Here is a 16,044-nt window from a genome sequence, read left to right as displayed (position 1 = left end):
ACCAACATTCACATCATAGCGGTGCCAGAAAGAGAAGAGAAAGAGCAAGAAATTGAAAATTTATTTCAAAAAATAATGAAAGAAAACTTCCCTAACTTGGTGAAGGAAATAGACATACAAGTCCATGAAGCACAGAGTCCCAAACAAGATGGGCCCAAAGAGGACCACACCAAGATACATCATAATTAAAATGCCAAAGGTTAAACATAAAGAAAGAATCTTAAAAGCAGCAAGAGAAAAACAGAGAATTACCTACAAAGGAGTTCCCAAAGACTGTCAGTTGATTTCTCAAAAGAAGCTTTGAGGGCAAGAAGTATTCAAAATAATGAAAAGCAAGGATCTACAACTCAGATTACTCTATCCAGCAAAGCTATCATTTAGAATGGAAGGGCAGATAAAGTACTTCCCAGACAAGGTAAAGCTGGAGGAGTTCATTATCACCAAGCCATTATTATATGAAATGTTAAAGGGACTTATAAAGAAAAAGAAGACTAAAACTATGAACATTAAAATGGCAATAAATTCACAATTATCAACAGTTGAATCTAAATAACAAACTAAGCAAACAAGCAGAACAGAAACAGAATCATAGATATGGAGATCATTTGGGAAGTTATTGGTCAGGAGGGGGAAGGAGGAGAATGGAGGAAAGGTGCAGGGATTAAGTACAAATTGGTAGATACAAAATAAGACAGGGGGATGTTAAGAACAGTATAATAAATGAAGTAACCAAAGAACTTATATGTATGACTCATAGACATGAACTAAGGGGGGACTTGCTGGAGGGAATGGGGTGTACTGGGTGGAGAGGGGCAGTGGGGGAAAATTGGGACAACTGTGATAGCATCACCAATAAAATACATTTTATAAAAAGAAAACAGTATAAATCATGCTAAAATAAAGGGAAGCTTTTTATGTGATAAGCTCATTCTTTCAAAAGGTCTTCCCTTGTACTACTAGGATCTTTTAAGCAAAGTACTGTTGTTCTTTCAAAAATCAACACTTTTTTCCTTAAGAGTAAAAACCAAAGATTAGACCATCTTATTTACCCACATTTAGGTACCCAAAGATCAAGACTAAGCTTCTTAATCCTTTCTGAATTAAGCAACACTGAACCACCAAGAAAAGAGGTAAAAATGGGTATCAGCTTAACATATTCAGGCCACAAGCTCAAAAACAGTATACCTAAAGATCCTTCAAATTATCAATTTCAATCTCTTTTTTTCTTTTCCGTTAACCTGATGCAAAATTTCAGTATTTTAACAGAGTAAACAATGCAAAAATAAAACCAGTATCAAAACTCTGTCAAATGTGTTCCCAAAAGTTATTCCACCTCAAAAACTGTTTTGCCAGCACAGTTTCAGGTAAAAAAAAAAAAATTTTAATGATTCTACTACAAAGTGCCATCAGCCAGCCTCATCCAGAATATGCAAGTAAGGGCAGGGACAGACATTATTTCATCCTTCTAGATTCATAGGTGTTTTTGGTTTTAGTAGTAGGATTGGTGTTAAGACATATTTTTAAATTTTACACTAATTTCATTATCTAACCTTTCTTCCACCTGGAATCTGAGTAAATCACAACCTGTGCTTCCTCATCTTTGCTAGGCCACTAAGTGAACTGCCAACACAATCATAACTGAGCAGGCTTCATACATAGACAAAACGTACAGAGAAATAAAATCATTTCCTCATAGTCATCAATAAATAGCATGTCTGAGGTCAATCAAAGGACTAAAACTAAATCTGAAGTCCTTTTGTATAATCTATAGAAGAAACTAGTCAGTCTTCTCAAAGACAGTACAGTAGATACATTGAGCATGGCATGAGTCCATCAATAGCTTAGGTGCAGGAAAACTGTTAGGAGCAGAGGTGACTCTGGAACTGGAAAATCAAGGGTTTTATTTTAGAAGCTTCTAAAAACAACATACCTTGTGATAGGAAATTTTCCCCCATCAAGTATGATTGGACATAAAATATAAAAAGTTTCAGGGTGCCCAGAAGTACTCAACAAAAATCTTTCTCTATAAAGGAATGTTTAAAAAGTATATATTTCATTTAAAAAACCTTTTTTTAATTTTTATATTCTTTTAAATAATTGTACTTTTGACCATGTAGCTTTTATAACTTTTTATATCTTAGGAATACTATATTAATTCAGGACTATATGGAATGTTGAAGAAAACAGAAATTTTAATTCATACTGATTTCCATGCATTCCATTCTGCACATTAGTAAATATATTGATCATTATGCTGACAAAATTTTATACTTACATTCAAAAACAGAAAACTGTTAACTTAAAACATATAGTTTCCTGTGGTATTCCTGGCTTCCCATGATTATCATTAAACTAAGCCAGCAATGTTGCTATATTCATCATCTTTTTCCCTCAATAAATGTATATATGACTTTTAACAACTACATCACTTAAAATTATGTTAGTTTATTAGACATGAAGCTAAAACACTGGTGTGACTACAAGATGTCTTACCGGCCCTGTTCTTGTATGATTTTTTTAATCTGTCTGTGAATAAATGATCTTGCTTATACAGCTATAGATGTGCTACATAGTTCTCAAATAAAATATAGATATGAGGGTAAAAAAGTGAAACTTCAAGGGAAAAAGGTCTTTAATTTGAACTGAAATAAACATTGAGCTTCATTTTTAAAACACTAATCACAAAACATAAAATCTTTATTTTCTTATTCACTGCCTCTCCTGAATTGGGTAAAGTTCAGAGAGACATAAGTAGCACATAATCAAAACAAGAAAGTCTCCTAAATATGAAAATGTCTCCTAAATGGGACAAAGACAGTGAAAAGGAATGCTTCAATTACCTCCAAGAACAAGGAGCACATACCTCTGGAAGAAAGCACTCTCTGCAGTAGTTAGCAGGCCCTTCAGGTATCCACCTTTGAAATGATTAATTCTGCTGCTGCAAGGGAGCTTCTTTGGTTTGAAGCAGAACCAGGGCTCTCCGGTGTAGAGATCTGTAAAGTTACACAGGGGAAGACTCCTTGGAAGACACACATTGCACTCAGTAGTTTCAGAAATTCTTCCTGAACGAAAGAGACTCTTGAAATAGACCCTGTCTGGTTTCTCTTCCTGTAAGTGCTGGAGGACTCTGATCCCCTCACTGGGGTGGACCAGAGATATGGACACTTTAACTCTGCCTGGCCAGAGCAAAGTAAAAAAGACCTTGTAAAATCCATTCTGGTAATCTACCACTCTGCCCACAGCCCCTGCCTGCAGCTCAGGGGAGTGAATTCTGGCCTGCAGGTAGTCTCCACCATACTTTTTGGGCTTTCTTTGAAAATCCTGTATGTGAACCAGCACTTCTAGCTGGCTTCCCACCTTGAAGAAGGCTGCAGAGTTCAAAATGACAAAGTAGCTGGAAGAAGGGTCACTGCTCTTCCAAAAGGGAACAGAATTCAAGGCAGGCACCTGCCACTGCAAGGCAGTCAACAAGGAGTCCTCCTCCATGCGCTCCTGGCTGGACAGAGTCTGGTGCTCATAGCCACAGTAGGGATTCCGGCTAGTTCCTATCACCGGGGATGAAACAAACTGTCCACTACTGTCGATGAACGTGGCGGAGACAGTCTCATGGTCCAAGTACTGAAGAGAAAAACACAAAAACAGTAACCACAGCTACAATAAACATCCTTATGTTCAACCAAATAAATCTCTGCTTCAGTTTGCATTTTAATGAAACTACTTCAAAAACCAAAGCTCATTAGATTTCCAAGGCTATATTATTGTAACACAGTGAAATCAAAATTAAGAATAGTCATAGAGGGATCGCCACACTTTTATGAAATTTACCTCCAGGAGCTCGATCAAGTTCCCATAGTAAATATTGCAAAAATGCCTCCCTGTTCTCCCAGCAGAAGGGAAAAGGTATTATTCTGAAATGTACCAGAGTATTTTGTACTTCTTAAAAAGGCCTGACTTCAAGAGAAACTATTTTACCAGAGGCTAACCCATTGGTATAAGGGACATATACCCAGCTCCAGCCTATTCTAACCATTCTGTCCAACATCAGGGGTGGAGGGAGGCCTAAGAAGCACTTTTGAAGGTCACAAGCAAGGAACACAGGCTCACTAAGGGACTGGAGCTAGTCACGGGACTATAAAACACTTCACCTGCCCCACACCTTACCACCACACCACTAGAAGCCTATTAAGTGGAGTTCCTTTTACCCAGTACATCATGTGTAGCTTTCAACAAAAAAAAAATCATGAAACATACTAAAAGACAAAAAACACAGTTTGAAAACACAGATCAAATATCAGAAATAGACTCAGTTTTAGAAGGGATGCTGGAATAATCAGATCAGGAATTTAAAACAATTATGATCAATATGCTAAAGACTTTAATGGAAAACTCAGACAACATGCATAAACAGATGGGCAACAATAAGAAAAGAGAGATATTCCAAGAAAAAAAATTCAAAAAGAAATGCTAGACAGAGCAGAGAGAATTTTTAGGGCAGGGAAAATACTCTGTATGATATAATGATGGACAGACGTCATTATCATTTGTCCAAACCCAAAGAATATACAACCAAGAGCAAACTTTACATTAAACAGTAGACTTCAGATGATTATGATGTGTCAATGTAGGTTCATCCTTGGAAAAAAATGATGATAATAATAATGGAAGAGGCTACATGTTTATTGTGGAAGGGAACATATGGAAAATAGCTGTAACCTTTCTGTAGTATAAACGCTGCCAAAAAATTTTTCTTTTTTGTAATGCAAGTGCCTGACTTCCATTGCTCAGGCATCCATTTCAAATAGGCATCCACTTCAAAGACAGCTATTTAAAAAAAAAGAATACCCACACACATATATTGCCAAGCCATACAACTAAAGAGCCAGGCAGCTCCCTTCCTTCCCAGGCTCCTTTGTTTTATGGACCTTTGATTTAGATAACTATTTGGGCCACTTCTTTTTCTCTTCCCATGCTTTAAATTCTTACTCTTATGTTTTAACTTTAGCATTAAAAAGTGAACCCATGAAACCCCAGGCCCCCATCCTCGACCTTAATAAAAATAGATCCCAGGTCCATAGTCCCTCTCCTTCTCTAACCACGACCTCACTGTGTGGCCCCAAGCATGCACTGTACACTCTGGGGCCTATGAGTAACAAACCTTGTTCTTTTTTTCAATATTTCTTGATGGTTATTGCTGAGTGTGTCCTGCAATCATAAGAACCACAAGGGCCAGTCCAGAGATAACTCTGTTTATCAAAGACTGAGACTAGCAGGAAATACTTCTAATAATAAAGCTTTTAAAATAAAAATTAAAAAACTAAAAGAAATGCCAGAGATAAAAAACACTGTAAAAGAAATGAAGAATGCCTTTGAAGGGCTCATCTGAAGAAAGGATCTCTGAGCTTGAGGCTATGTCCACAGAAACTTCCAAAACTAAAAAGCAAAGAGAAGAAACAGGAACCCAATATTCAAGAGCTGTGGGACAGATATCTCTCTCTCACACACACACACACACACACACACACACACACACACACACACACACACTGGAAATTGTTGCATAAGCTTTTTAGTACCTAACTCAGGAAACTGCATCATACATTACACAATGAGTTAAACTGCAAGGGGGAAAAATACAAACAGTAATAACAAAGCAAAACCAAAAATTACTCTCCTCAACAGCTAGTATCATCTGTTACAAACCACTTAAATAAGGTCTAGGCTCTCCATCTATGCCAAACCACTTCAAAACACCACACAAGGTAAAAATAATCTCATACAAAAATAAAAATACTCCCAAAATACAAGAAGAATTTTTAATGATCTTCTTAGAAACTGTATTGTTTTAACTCTCATTTTCTTCCTCAAAACTTTTACTTATGAAATTCAAAATATAATAACAATACTATTTTTTAATATATGTCTAATTATGAGAAGAATAGGGGAACACATTAAAGTTAATGTTCCCTTTCTATTGCAAATGTTCATCTTTATAAATGATTCATACCTCTTGGGTTACTCCAAAACAGGTGAAAGGCCAGCTTTTACACTTACATGTAGATATCTTCAACTGAAAGAATTTGATTACTTCATGCAAACTGGAATTTTTTTTTAAAAGCTGGAGTACCAATACTTATATCAGACAAAATGAACTTTAAAACAAAAACTATAATAAGAGACAAAAAGATATTTGATGATGATAAAGAGATCAATCCAACAGGAGGATATAACCCCTGTAAACACTTGTGTACCCAACATAAAAGCACCTAAATACATAAAGCAAATCTTGATGGACAGTAATGAAATCATAGTATAGGGGACTTTAACACCCTACTGTTATCAATGGGTACATCTTCCAGACAGAAAATAAACAATAAAACCATGTTCTTAAATTGAGATTTTTAGAGCATTTCACCTCAAAGCAGCAGGGTATACATTCTTTTCAAGTGCACATGGAACATTTTCCAGGATAAACCACGTTAGGTAACAAAAAAAGTCTCAATATATTTCAGAAAACTGAAATCATATCAAGCATTTACTCAAACTCTAATAGTATAAAACTAGAAATCAATTACAAGAAAAAACTGAAAAACACACAAACACACGAAGCTAAATAACATGCCACTCAACAATGAGTGAATGGGTTAACAATGAGATCAAGAAAGAAATAAAAAGATACCATGAGACAAATGAAAATGAGAACACAAAACCCAAAATCTATACAACACAGTTAAAGCAGTCCTAAGGGAAAAATTCATAGTAATACAGGCCTACCTCAAGAAACAAGGAAGGAAATAATGAAGATGAGAGCAGAAATAAACAAAATAGTCTTAACAAAACAATGCAAAAAGTCAATGAAACCAAGAGCTGGTCAAACAGATTAAAGCTCTCGGGAACCTCATGTGCATCTTGCCATCTGTGTTAGATGGTTCAATAATCCCGAAAGGCCTGGGCTAGGCATTCTGGTACAAACAGCAAAGGGAGAAAATGGCACTTGGTTTGGGCCCCAACTATACCAGGAGGCAGAAATCAGATAAAGCTCCATAGAGCAGTGAGTTACAGTAAGAATATCCATCCCAATCAAGGGTTGGATAGAAGAATTATTTACAAGACCCATCAGCTGTTGCCCAAGCCTCAACTTGCAGAAATGACATGTGTATTTACAACAGCACAGTGTTCTCTCGACAAGGCCCTTGGGCAATGAGCTACATGCCATTCTGGGGCCAATATATTACAAGACCACTTCAGCTCCTACTACAGAGCTATCCCCCCAAAGAGATGTCCTCATCAATGAAAGAAGGTATAGTCCCCATCCACCAAAAAGCATGGTATTTTTTAAATTATGCCATATTGATCATGCTATTACAGTTGTCCAAATTTTCCCCCCTTTGCACCTCTCCACCCAGAACCCCAAATTCCCTCAGACAACCCTTACACCATTGTTCATGTTCATGGGTCATGCGTCTAAGTTCTTTGGCTACTCCATTTCCTATACTGCACTTTACATCCCCATGGCTATTCTGTAACTACCTATTTGTACTTCTTAATCCCTTCAACTCTCCACCCATTCCTTTACACGCCCCTCCCATCAGGCAATCATCAAAGCACTCTCTGTATCCACGATTCCATCTCTGTTCTTTTTTTATTTTTTAAGTATATTTTATTGATTATATTGTTACAATAGTTTCAATTTTTTCCCCTTTGCTCCCTTCCGCCCAGCAACCCCCCCAAAAATTCCCCCCCCCAGCCCATGCCCATGGGTCATACATACAAGCTCTCCTGCCTCACCCTTTCATATATTCTTCTTTTTTTAAAAAATAATTAACTAATTAATTATTTTAACAATAAAAAATAACAATCCCTTCCTCTCAGACTTAAGACCCTTTATAATCTTATAAAGGACAATGGGCGAAGGTCTCAAGCTCCTCTAGCTGCTTCAAGCTGGACATGGTCGTCGTCCTATGTACCCTTGGGTCCAGAAATCCCTAATAAGAGTGGGGGTGTGGAGGGGAAGGTGGCCTTTCCACATGGGGAAGGATCATGCAGACTCCAGGTCAGCTGGCTGTCCCCGGACAATGGCATGTTTGATTTAACAGGCTGGCATCCTTGTTGTATTCTGGGGGCAACAGATTTGGCAACAGGGTTAAATGACATCATTCAATCCATAACCACTAGATGACAAAAGACAGGTATTAATTTTTCAATGTCCCACATTAGGGAAAAGAAGGGCTTCTTTGGAGGAAGGTGTGCCAGGTACATCTCACCTGTCCCAAACCCTTTTGCCCATTATACTTAGTTATGACTGAGGGAAATATTTTAGGTTTCCCCCCTCTCAGGCCTCTGGGTTCTTTCTGTCCAAGCCTTTAGGACAGAAAAGAGAAATCAGTTTTAAAGTGAAGCCCACAGACCACCCTATTCTTCAGCAACCCAGCCACTTAGTTCAGCCAAACCGTTGAGTCTCAGGAGGCAGCAATGCAGACAGGATTAAGTGAGGCCTATACATACAATCACTCAGGCAATGAGATCATAGGTTTATGCCCTTGGAAAACAGAAAACATGTTAATTTATGTAACATAACCCACATACAAGTCTCTAAATCTGTAGGACTGTCTTATCGAAAAGACATCCAGTTGCAAGGCACTTGACATTCTTCTTGCCTGTAAATTAAACATCCTTGATAATGCCACAGATATAGTTTAACTCTTAAATGAAAACAAATTTTAAATGAAAAGAAACCTTAAATATGGTTAGCTGCACTACTTTACAGTCCACCACTGAGCATTGTGATTTTCCTTGAATCACAATTTTTCTCCCTAGGATTATCCTTCTTGTCATTAAAGGGACTGCATTAAGTTCATTTTTAATTTATCTTGTTCATTTGCATAAACACACAAGAGCAGAAAATGATCACTTATGATCTTTAGCTCCGCTTTGCTGGAACTTACGCAAGGAACATTTAGGGTGACCTTCAGTCTTCCCTTCAAGGCACAGAAGCAGAACCACATACCTGGCATTCAGCCTTGCCTGTAAACACCTGTCTTTTCCAAGTTCTTCTGGTTTTCCATTGTGCCTTAAGGTCCCATCTAGCCATCTTTCAGGAAAGCAACCTTCGTTCCTTCCCTGGAAAGATTGCCATGGACCACGCATCCATCCAAGGTACCAGGCCTTTTATCTCGTGGACTTTTATTACCTTTGAAAGTCAATCCCAGTTCCTCAGGGCTTTTTGGTAACAACCAAAGCCCAAGCATGTCTCCTTCAGGCATGACATTCCAGTCAAAGTCTTAGTTAAAAAAAAACAAACCTCCATTAACTGGTCTTACTAGTTTTATGCAAAGAAACTATGTCATTACTTACTTCTCTAGAATGACAAACTCTGGAGGAATCAGATAGGGAGAAAAATATACAGTGTGAAGGAAAATCCTTGTCCTTCTAATATTCACTGAACTTGCATTTCCATTCTTTATATTTTCATTTTTACCCCCACAAAAAATTTTTTTGTCTGTTTTTCCATTACAGTTGTCCCACTTTTTTCCCCCTCTTGCTTCCCTGCACCCTGTCACTCCCTTCTCCCACATTCAGTCCCCACCCAGTTGTCCATGTCCATGGGTCATTTATACATGTTCTTTGACTAGACCCTTCCCCTTCTTACCCCCTTCCCTCCCTCCCATCTCCCCCTTTGTTACTGTTAGTTTATTCCTTGTTTACATACCTCTGGTTCAATTTTGCTCATTTGTTTGTGTTGTTCATTAGTTTCCGTAACAGGTGATAGCATAAGGTATTTTTCTTTCGTTGCCTGGCTTATTTAGCTAAGCATAATTCTCTCTACTTCCATCCATGTTGTTGCAAATGGTAGAAGTTCCTTCTTTCTTTCAGTACTTATTCACTGTCATTTTCCCACTTTGTACTCGTGTTCCTCTCTGTTTCTTCATCTTCTTAAAGCAGACCCTTCAGCAACTCTTGCATTGCTGGTTTGGTGGAGATATATTCTTTTAACCTTCTTTTGTCTTGGAAACTCCTTATTTCACCTTCCATTTTGAATGAGAGCCTTGCTGGGTAGAGTATTCTTGGTTGTAGGCCTTTGTTTTTCATTGCTTGGAATATTTTTTGCCATTCCCTTCTGGCTTGTAGAGTTTCTGCTGAGAAATCTGATGATAGCCTTATTGGAGCTCCCTTGTATGTTATTAGTTGTTTCTCTCTTGCTGCTTTTAGGATTGATTCTCTCTTTGTCTTTGAATGTTGCCATTTTAATTATGATGTGTCTTGAAGTGGGCCTGTTGGGGTTCATCTTCATTGGGATCCTCTGTACTTCCTGGACTTGCGTGACTCTTTCTCTCCTCATGTTAGGGAAGTTTTCTGTCATTAGTTTTTCAAAGAGGTTTTCTAATCCCTTGCTCTTCTTCTTCTCCTTCTGGAATTCCTATGATACAGATATTATTACGTTTCATGTTATCCTGTAGCTGTCTTGGAGCCTCTTCAGTCTTGTTATCCTGCAGCTGTCTTAGAATCTCTTCAGTCTTGTTCAGTCTTTTTTCATTTTGTTGCACTGTCTGGGAGTTTTTGTGTACCTTGTCCTCCAGCTCGCTGATCCAATCTTCTGCTTCCTCTAGCCTGCTTTTAATTCCTTCTACTGTGTTCTTCAATTCAGAGATCGTATTCTTCATTTCCTCCTGGCTCTTATTGATAGCTTTCATGTCCTTTTTTATGCTGGTGTAATTCTCAGTAAGTTCCTTGTAGTTTTTCTGGAGTTCTTTGTAGTTTCCGCTGAGCTCATTGAGCTTCTCCATAATCCCTGTTTTGAATTCCATATCTGATAGTTTGCTCTCCTCTATTTCATTTAGCACTCTTTCTGGGGATTCTACCTTTCCTTTCAATGGGGGGTTGTTTCTCTGTCTCCCCATTTTTGTGCCTCCTATTGTTTGTTGGTGCTTCTTAGAATGATCTGCACTTCCTGGATCTGCCCCTGGTGGCGTCAGATCATGTACCAGACTGGCCCTAGGCAGCCTGTTGGAGACTTCCAGGGATCTACTGCCTTTGTCTGGCTTCTTAGTTGTTAATCTATTCAATCTGTGATTAGCTGTCAGGCTTAAAGACCGTGGGTGTGGCAGCTTAATTCCTGTAGGCAGGGCTTTTGCTTCCCCTCAGGCTGACGCCACTTGGCCGGGAATGGTCTGCCTGCAGTGTGGGGATGAGTCAGCACCGGGAACTGGTCGGCTGCTTCCCCAGTTCTCCCCTCAAAGCCACCACACCAAACTCTTCCCAAGTGTCTCCAGTCCTCTCTGCCTTCTCTGCGCTCGAGCCCAGGGTAAGTGGGGGCCAAAATATTTTCATATGTGATCCGCTTAAGAGCTCTTTTTCTCCAGCTGTTTCTCTCCGGCTAGCAAGAAACCCTGTGGCTTTTCGTTTTTCTCAGCTGGATACTATTTTACTTTCCACTCTGTCGCTGTAGGCTGGGAAGCTCAGCTGGGGGGTTAGACCCTGCCCTTCTCAGGGGGAATCCCTGGCTGCTGAGCTGTTTCTCAGTCCCTTCGGCTGCCACCCATGTGAGCCCAGCCAGCCCTTCCGCATCTCCGCGCTCCCTACTGGTCACGTTGTGATATAGCGGCCTTTCCTGTCTCTCCGTGGTTATAAGACTTCTCTCCAGCTAGTGTTCGGTTGGTTAGTCCAGATGATTTCTCCAACATTAAGTTGTAAATCCAGACTAGTTCTGGGAGGAGGTTAGTGTAGCTTCCACTTACTCCTCCGCCATCTTGTTTTCTCTGTTCTTGTTTGCTTAGTTTTTTTGATTCGATTGTTGATAGGTAAGTATTTATTGGCATTTTATTATTCATAGTTTTCATCTCCTTTATCTTAGATAACGCCTTTTAACATTTCATGTAATTATGGTTTAGTGATGATGATCTCCTTTACCTTTTTCTTGTTTGGGAAGCTCTTTATCTGCCCTTCAATTCTAAATGATATCTTTGCTGGGTACAGCAATCTCAACTGTAGGACCCTGCTTTTCATGACTTTGAATATTTCTTGCCAATTCCTTCTGGCCTGCAAAGTTTCTTTTGAGATATCAGCTGATAGTCTTACAGGAACTCCCCTGTAGGCAACTAACTGCTTTTCTCTTGCTGCTTTTCAGATTCTCTTTACCTTTATCTTTAACATTTGGCATTTTAATTATAATATGTCTTAAAGTAGGCCTGTTTGGGTCCATCTTTCTGGGGCTCTCTGTCCTTCCTGAAGTTGCACATCTATTTCCTTTACCAAATTAGGGAAATTTTCTTTCATTATGTTTTAAAGAGATTTCCAATTTCTTGCTCTTTCTCTTTTATGTCTGGCACCCCTATGATGCAAATGTTGGACCTCTTGAAGTTGTCCCAGAGGTTGCTTACACTATCCTATTTTCTTGGATTATTTTTTCTTCTTTTTGTTCTGATTGCTTTTTTTATTTTTTTTTCCTCTCTTCTTTTTCCTTATGTTCCAAATCATTGATCTGATTCTCGGTTTCATCTACTCCATTGTTGATTCCCTATAAATTGTTCCTTACTTCATTAATGTATCCTTCGTTTCTGACTGGATCTTTTTTATGTTCTTGTGGTCCTACTAAGTTCCTTGAGAATCTTATACCCAGTGCTTTGAGCTCTACATCTGATAGATTGCTTATCTCCATTTTGTTTAGTTCTATTTCTGGAGTTTTGATCTGTTCTTTCATTTGGGTCATGTTTCTTTTTCTCCTCATTTTGGCAGCCTCTCTGTGTTTGTCCCTATATATTAGGTAGAGCTGCTATGACTCCCTATCTTGGTCACATGGCCTAATGTAAAAGGTATCCTGTAGGATCCTGTGGCACAGCCTCCACTATCACCCAAACTGGGTACCCAAGGTGTGTCCTTCATGTGGGCTGAGTACATCTTCCTCTTGCAGTTTAGCCTTGGTGGCAGGTCAATGGGAAGGATTTATCCAAGCCAGTCAGCTGCAAGAACTGGCTGTGACCACTGAGCACTAACTTCTGCCCTCTGGGGAGGATCAGCTGTGTAGGGGCAGGGTGGTGTTGCTCTTAGGTAGTCTTATCTATTCACCGGGTGTGTAGACTCTGGGGTTTCCTGGATAGTAGAGGTCAAGGTCAGCCCCTACCTGTGTTCTGCCAGGGGCCACCTTGCATGAGCTATAAAGCAATCTGAGATGGCTGCTACTGGTGCTGGGCTTGGAGATTCCCAGAGGAAGCCAAGGTATGAATCTAGGCTGGCTGCTGCTAGTGCCAGACCTAGAGACCCTTAGCAAGATGTATGGAGGCTGAGGGGTTACCTAAGGCTCGCTGTTGCTTTTTTGAGGGATTTAGGAAGTTGTGAAGCATGAGCCAAGACCAGCCATTCATATAAAAAAGTCACAGTTAATAGCTTGGGTGGGCCTGTAAGTTGGGTGGGATGGAGTCTCAGGTGATCTCCCAGGCAGGGAAAACAGTTAGCCAGGTTGATGGCGTCTCATACATGGTTCCCACCTGCTGGCTCTGTTAGGGAAAGGTTCTGAAAAGGGACAATGGCCTCTGCCCGCATTTCTTTCTAGGAGAAAGCTGTCTCCCAACTCTCCTTTTGATGCCAGACACTGGTGCCTTTCAAGCTACTACTCTGGTGCTAGAGCTCAGAGGGAGTGAATCTATAAGTCCATATGTGGGTTCTTTAAAAGAAACTTCTTGAGACTCCAAAAGTTTCTTCCATTGACTCAATGCTCACTGGTTTTTGTAGCTAGAAGTCATGAGGCCTTATATTCCTGGCACTGGAAACCTGGGAGGGGGATCCTGGAATGGGGCTGGAACTCCTCACTCCTGAGATATCCTTCCCAAATTTTTATCCACCGCATATGGATGTGGGACCAGCCCATTCCATATCTCTGCTCCTCCTACCAGTCTCGATAGATGTGGTTTCTTTAATTCCATAGTTGTCAGACTTCCATGCATCTCAATTTTTGAGAGTTCTGAGTGATGGTTGTTCAATATTTTAGCTGTAATTTTGATGTGGTTGGGCAAGAAGGCAAGCCATGTTTACCTATGCCACCATCTTGATTGGAAGTCCCAAGCATGGTATTTTAAAAGCACAGCTGCTTGCTCCTTTTCAATTCTCCACCTTGCATAGGTGGGAAAAGGCCACAGCCAAGGCAGTTAGTAAAATAAATTCGGCCAATGCCAACATGGGTTTCTCTCACTACCAACACTTGGGAACTGCTACAGAGGACATTCCACTGACCACATCTATTGGAAAGCTATAGCCTGATGCCTGATGCCTAATGCCAGAACTGAAAAAGGGCCAATATCCATTACTATTCAGAACTCCCCAGGACATGAAACCGGGGAGGGGACATTTGAATGGGAGTTGGCTGGGAACTTCCCCCAATTTGGATATGATACTTCTTGTCAGAAAGTGAGGAATGTCTGGTGAGCTAAAGTGGTATCCACTGATTCTGTTGGAATCTGGGCCTAGACCCTCTGTGCATGACTACAATGGACAAAAGCCAACACTAAAGGGCACTGTAATTGGCCACTTAGCATGGTCTTTTGCCACGACGCTCAAATTGCAGATAATCCCAGCACCCTCACCCCTTGCGCTACATGTCTGGTATGCAATGCCTGTCCAAAATCCATAGGCTACACTCATTCTGACTAATAAGGATGAAACTACTACTGTTGTCATATTGCAGGGGAGGACCACCCAAACCAAATGCCTGCTAAACATTTGTCTTAATGCCCTTAATTTGCTCTTCCTGGGAGAACGTCAGAGAATGACTTCCTCCCCTGGGCTGCCACTTAAACAGAAATACACAACCAATCTGATGGCTGAGCCTGTGGATGGCTGCCTATATCCTGCAGAGAATGAATATCTTGGGTGGTGCTCCTCTTCAACATATCTGCGATCAATGGATAGGACAGGCAACATGTGTGAACCTGGGAAGTTTGACTCCTGGGACTATAACTAATGGTCCCTCTTTTAATTTTGAACTTACTACAGTCTAGTTAGATATCACACTAAGTCTTCTCTGATCCATCACATTTGGGATGGCTTAGGACAGGTATGCGCTGAACTTTAAGAACCAAGTCATGTGGCCAAGATGGAGGCATAAATACACACGCTGAGTCTCCTCAAAACTAAAATGGAATTTACAATCACTTCAAAACTAAAAAAATACTGGAAAATCTGGAAAATTAAAACTATTGGGAAGTTCAGCAAAGAAATAAAAAAGAAATAATCAGCCAGAAAGATAGGAGGGGCAGAGCCAGGAGGGAGAGAAAGAGGAGCAGAACAGTGGCTGCAGGGGCAGTACGTGGCAGACAGCACGGCTAGAGGCTGCACGGTTGGGGGGAGCACAGTGGGCAGGTACAGCTAGCAGTACAGCGACTGTAGCCACGGCAAAAAACACAGTTTAAAGCCAAGAAGCGATCCCAGCCCCAAACCAGACAGATCTCAGCCCCAGACCAGACTGGGTAGCTTGCAGTTCCAGCATCGGGGAAAATAGAGCCACAGTGCTTTGACTGTGGGGGTTGGGGTGGAGGAAGAAGCTACCAACTTCAAAAAGGAAACAGCTTGCTTAGTATGGGAAGTGGGAGAAGTGCCTGGAAAAGCAGCAGCAACCAGCACTGTTCCCTCTCAGACCCCTCCCCCACATACAGGGCCAAAATGCAGTGAAACAGGCACCAGCACTAGTGAATACCTAAGGCTCCGCCCCCTATAACGTAACAGGTGTGACAGCCCCACCCAGATCACAGAGGTAAACAGAAAGCTTTCAAGATGAGGCAACAGAGAAGTGCAGCCCAGAAGAGGGGGGGGGGGCATATCAAAGTCCCAGTAACACAACTAAACAATGAGCAGATAGAGCCCCTAATAGATGAGGAAACAGAGAACTTAACAGATGTACAGTTTAAGGCATTGGTGATAAAGATGCTCACAGACTGGACAGAAAAAGTTAAACAGGACAGGGAAAGAACGAAGGCTATCCTGGCTGAAATAAGGGAAAATCCACATGAAAAAAGTGGTGAAGGAAAGGAAACCAGGGTTCAAATCAACAAATTGGAACAT

General features: G+C 40.4%; 1 protein-coding gene across 3 annotated transcripts in view; it reads right to left on the bottom strand.

Moving 5' to 3' along the window:
* Positions 1-16,044, bottom strand: part of NXPE3 (neurexophilin and PC-esterase domain family member 3) — a 43,561-nt gene that overhangs the window by 14,921 nt on the left and 12,596 nt on the right. For all 3 annotated transcript variants that reach the window (XM_090276234.1, XM_090276242.1, XM_090276249.1), the window contains one exon: positions 2,864-3,618. In XM_090276234.1, coding sequence (XP_090132360.1) covers positions 2,864-3,618 — 755 coding nt within the window. The remainder of the gene's footprint in view (positions 1-2,863; positions 3,619-16,044) is intronic.

The sequence above is a fragment of the Furipterus horrens genome, unplaced genomic scaffold (assembly GCF_987537825.1).
Source record: "Furipterus horrens unplaced genomic scaffold, mFurHor1.1.pri manual_scaffold_1, whole genome shotgun sequence".
NCBI classification, from domain to species: Eukaryota; Metazoa; Chordata; class Mammalia; order Chiroptera; family Furipteridae; genus Furipterus; species Furipterus horrens.
Note: the sequence above shows the minus strand (reverse complement) of the source record. Positions and strands in the feature narration are given on the sequence as shown.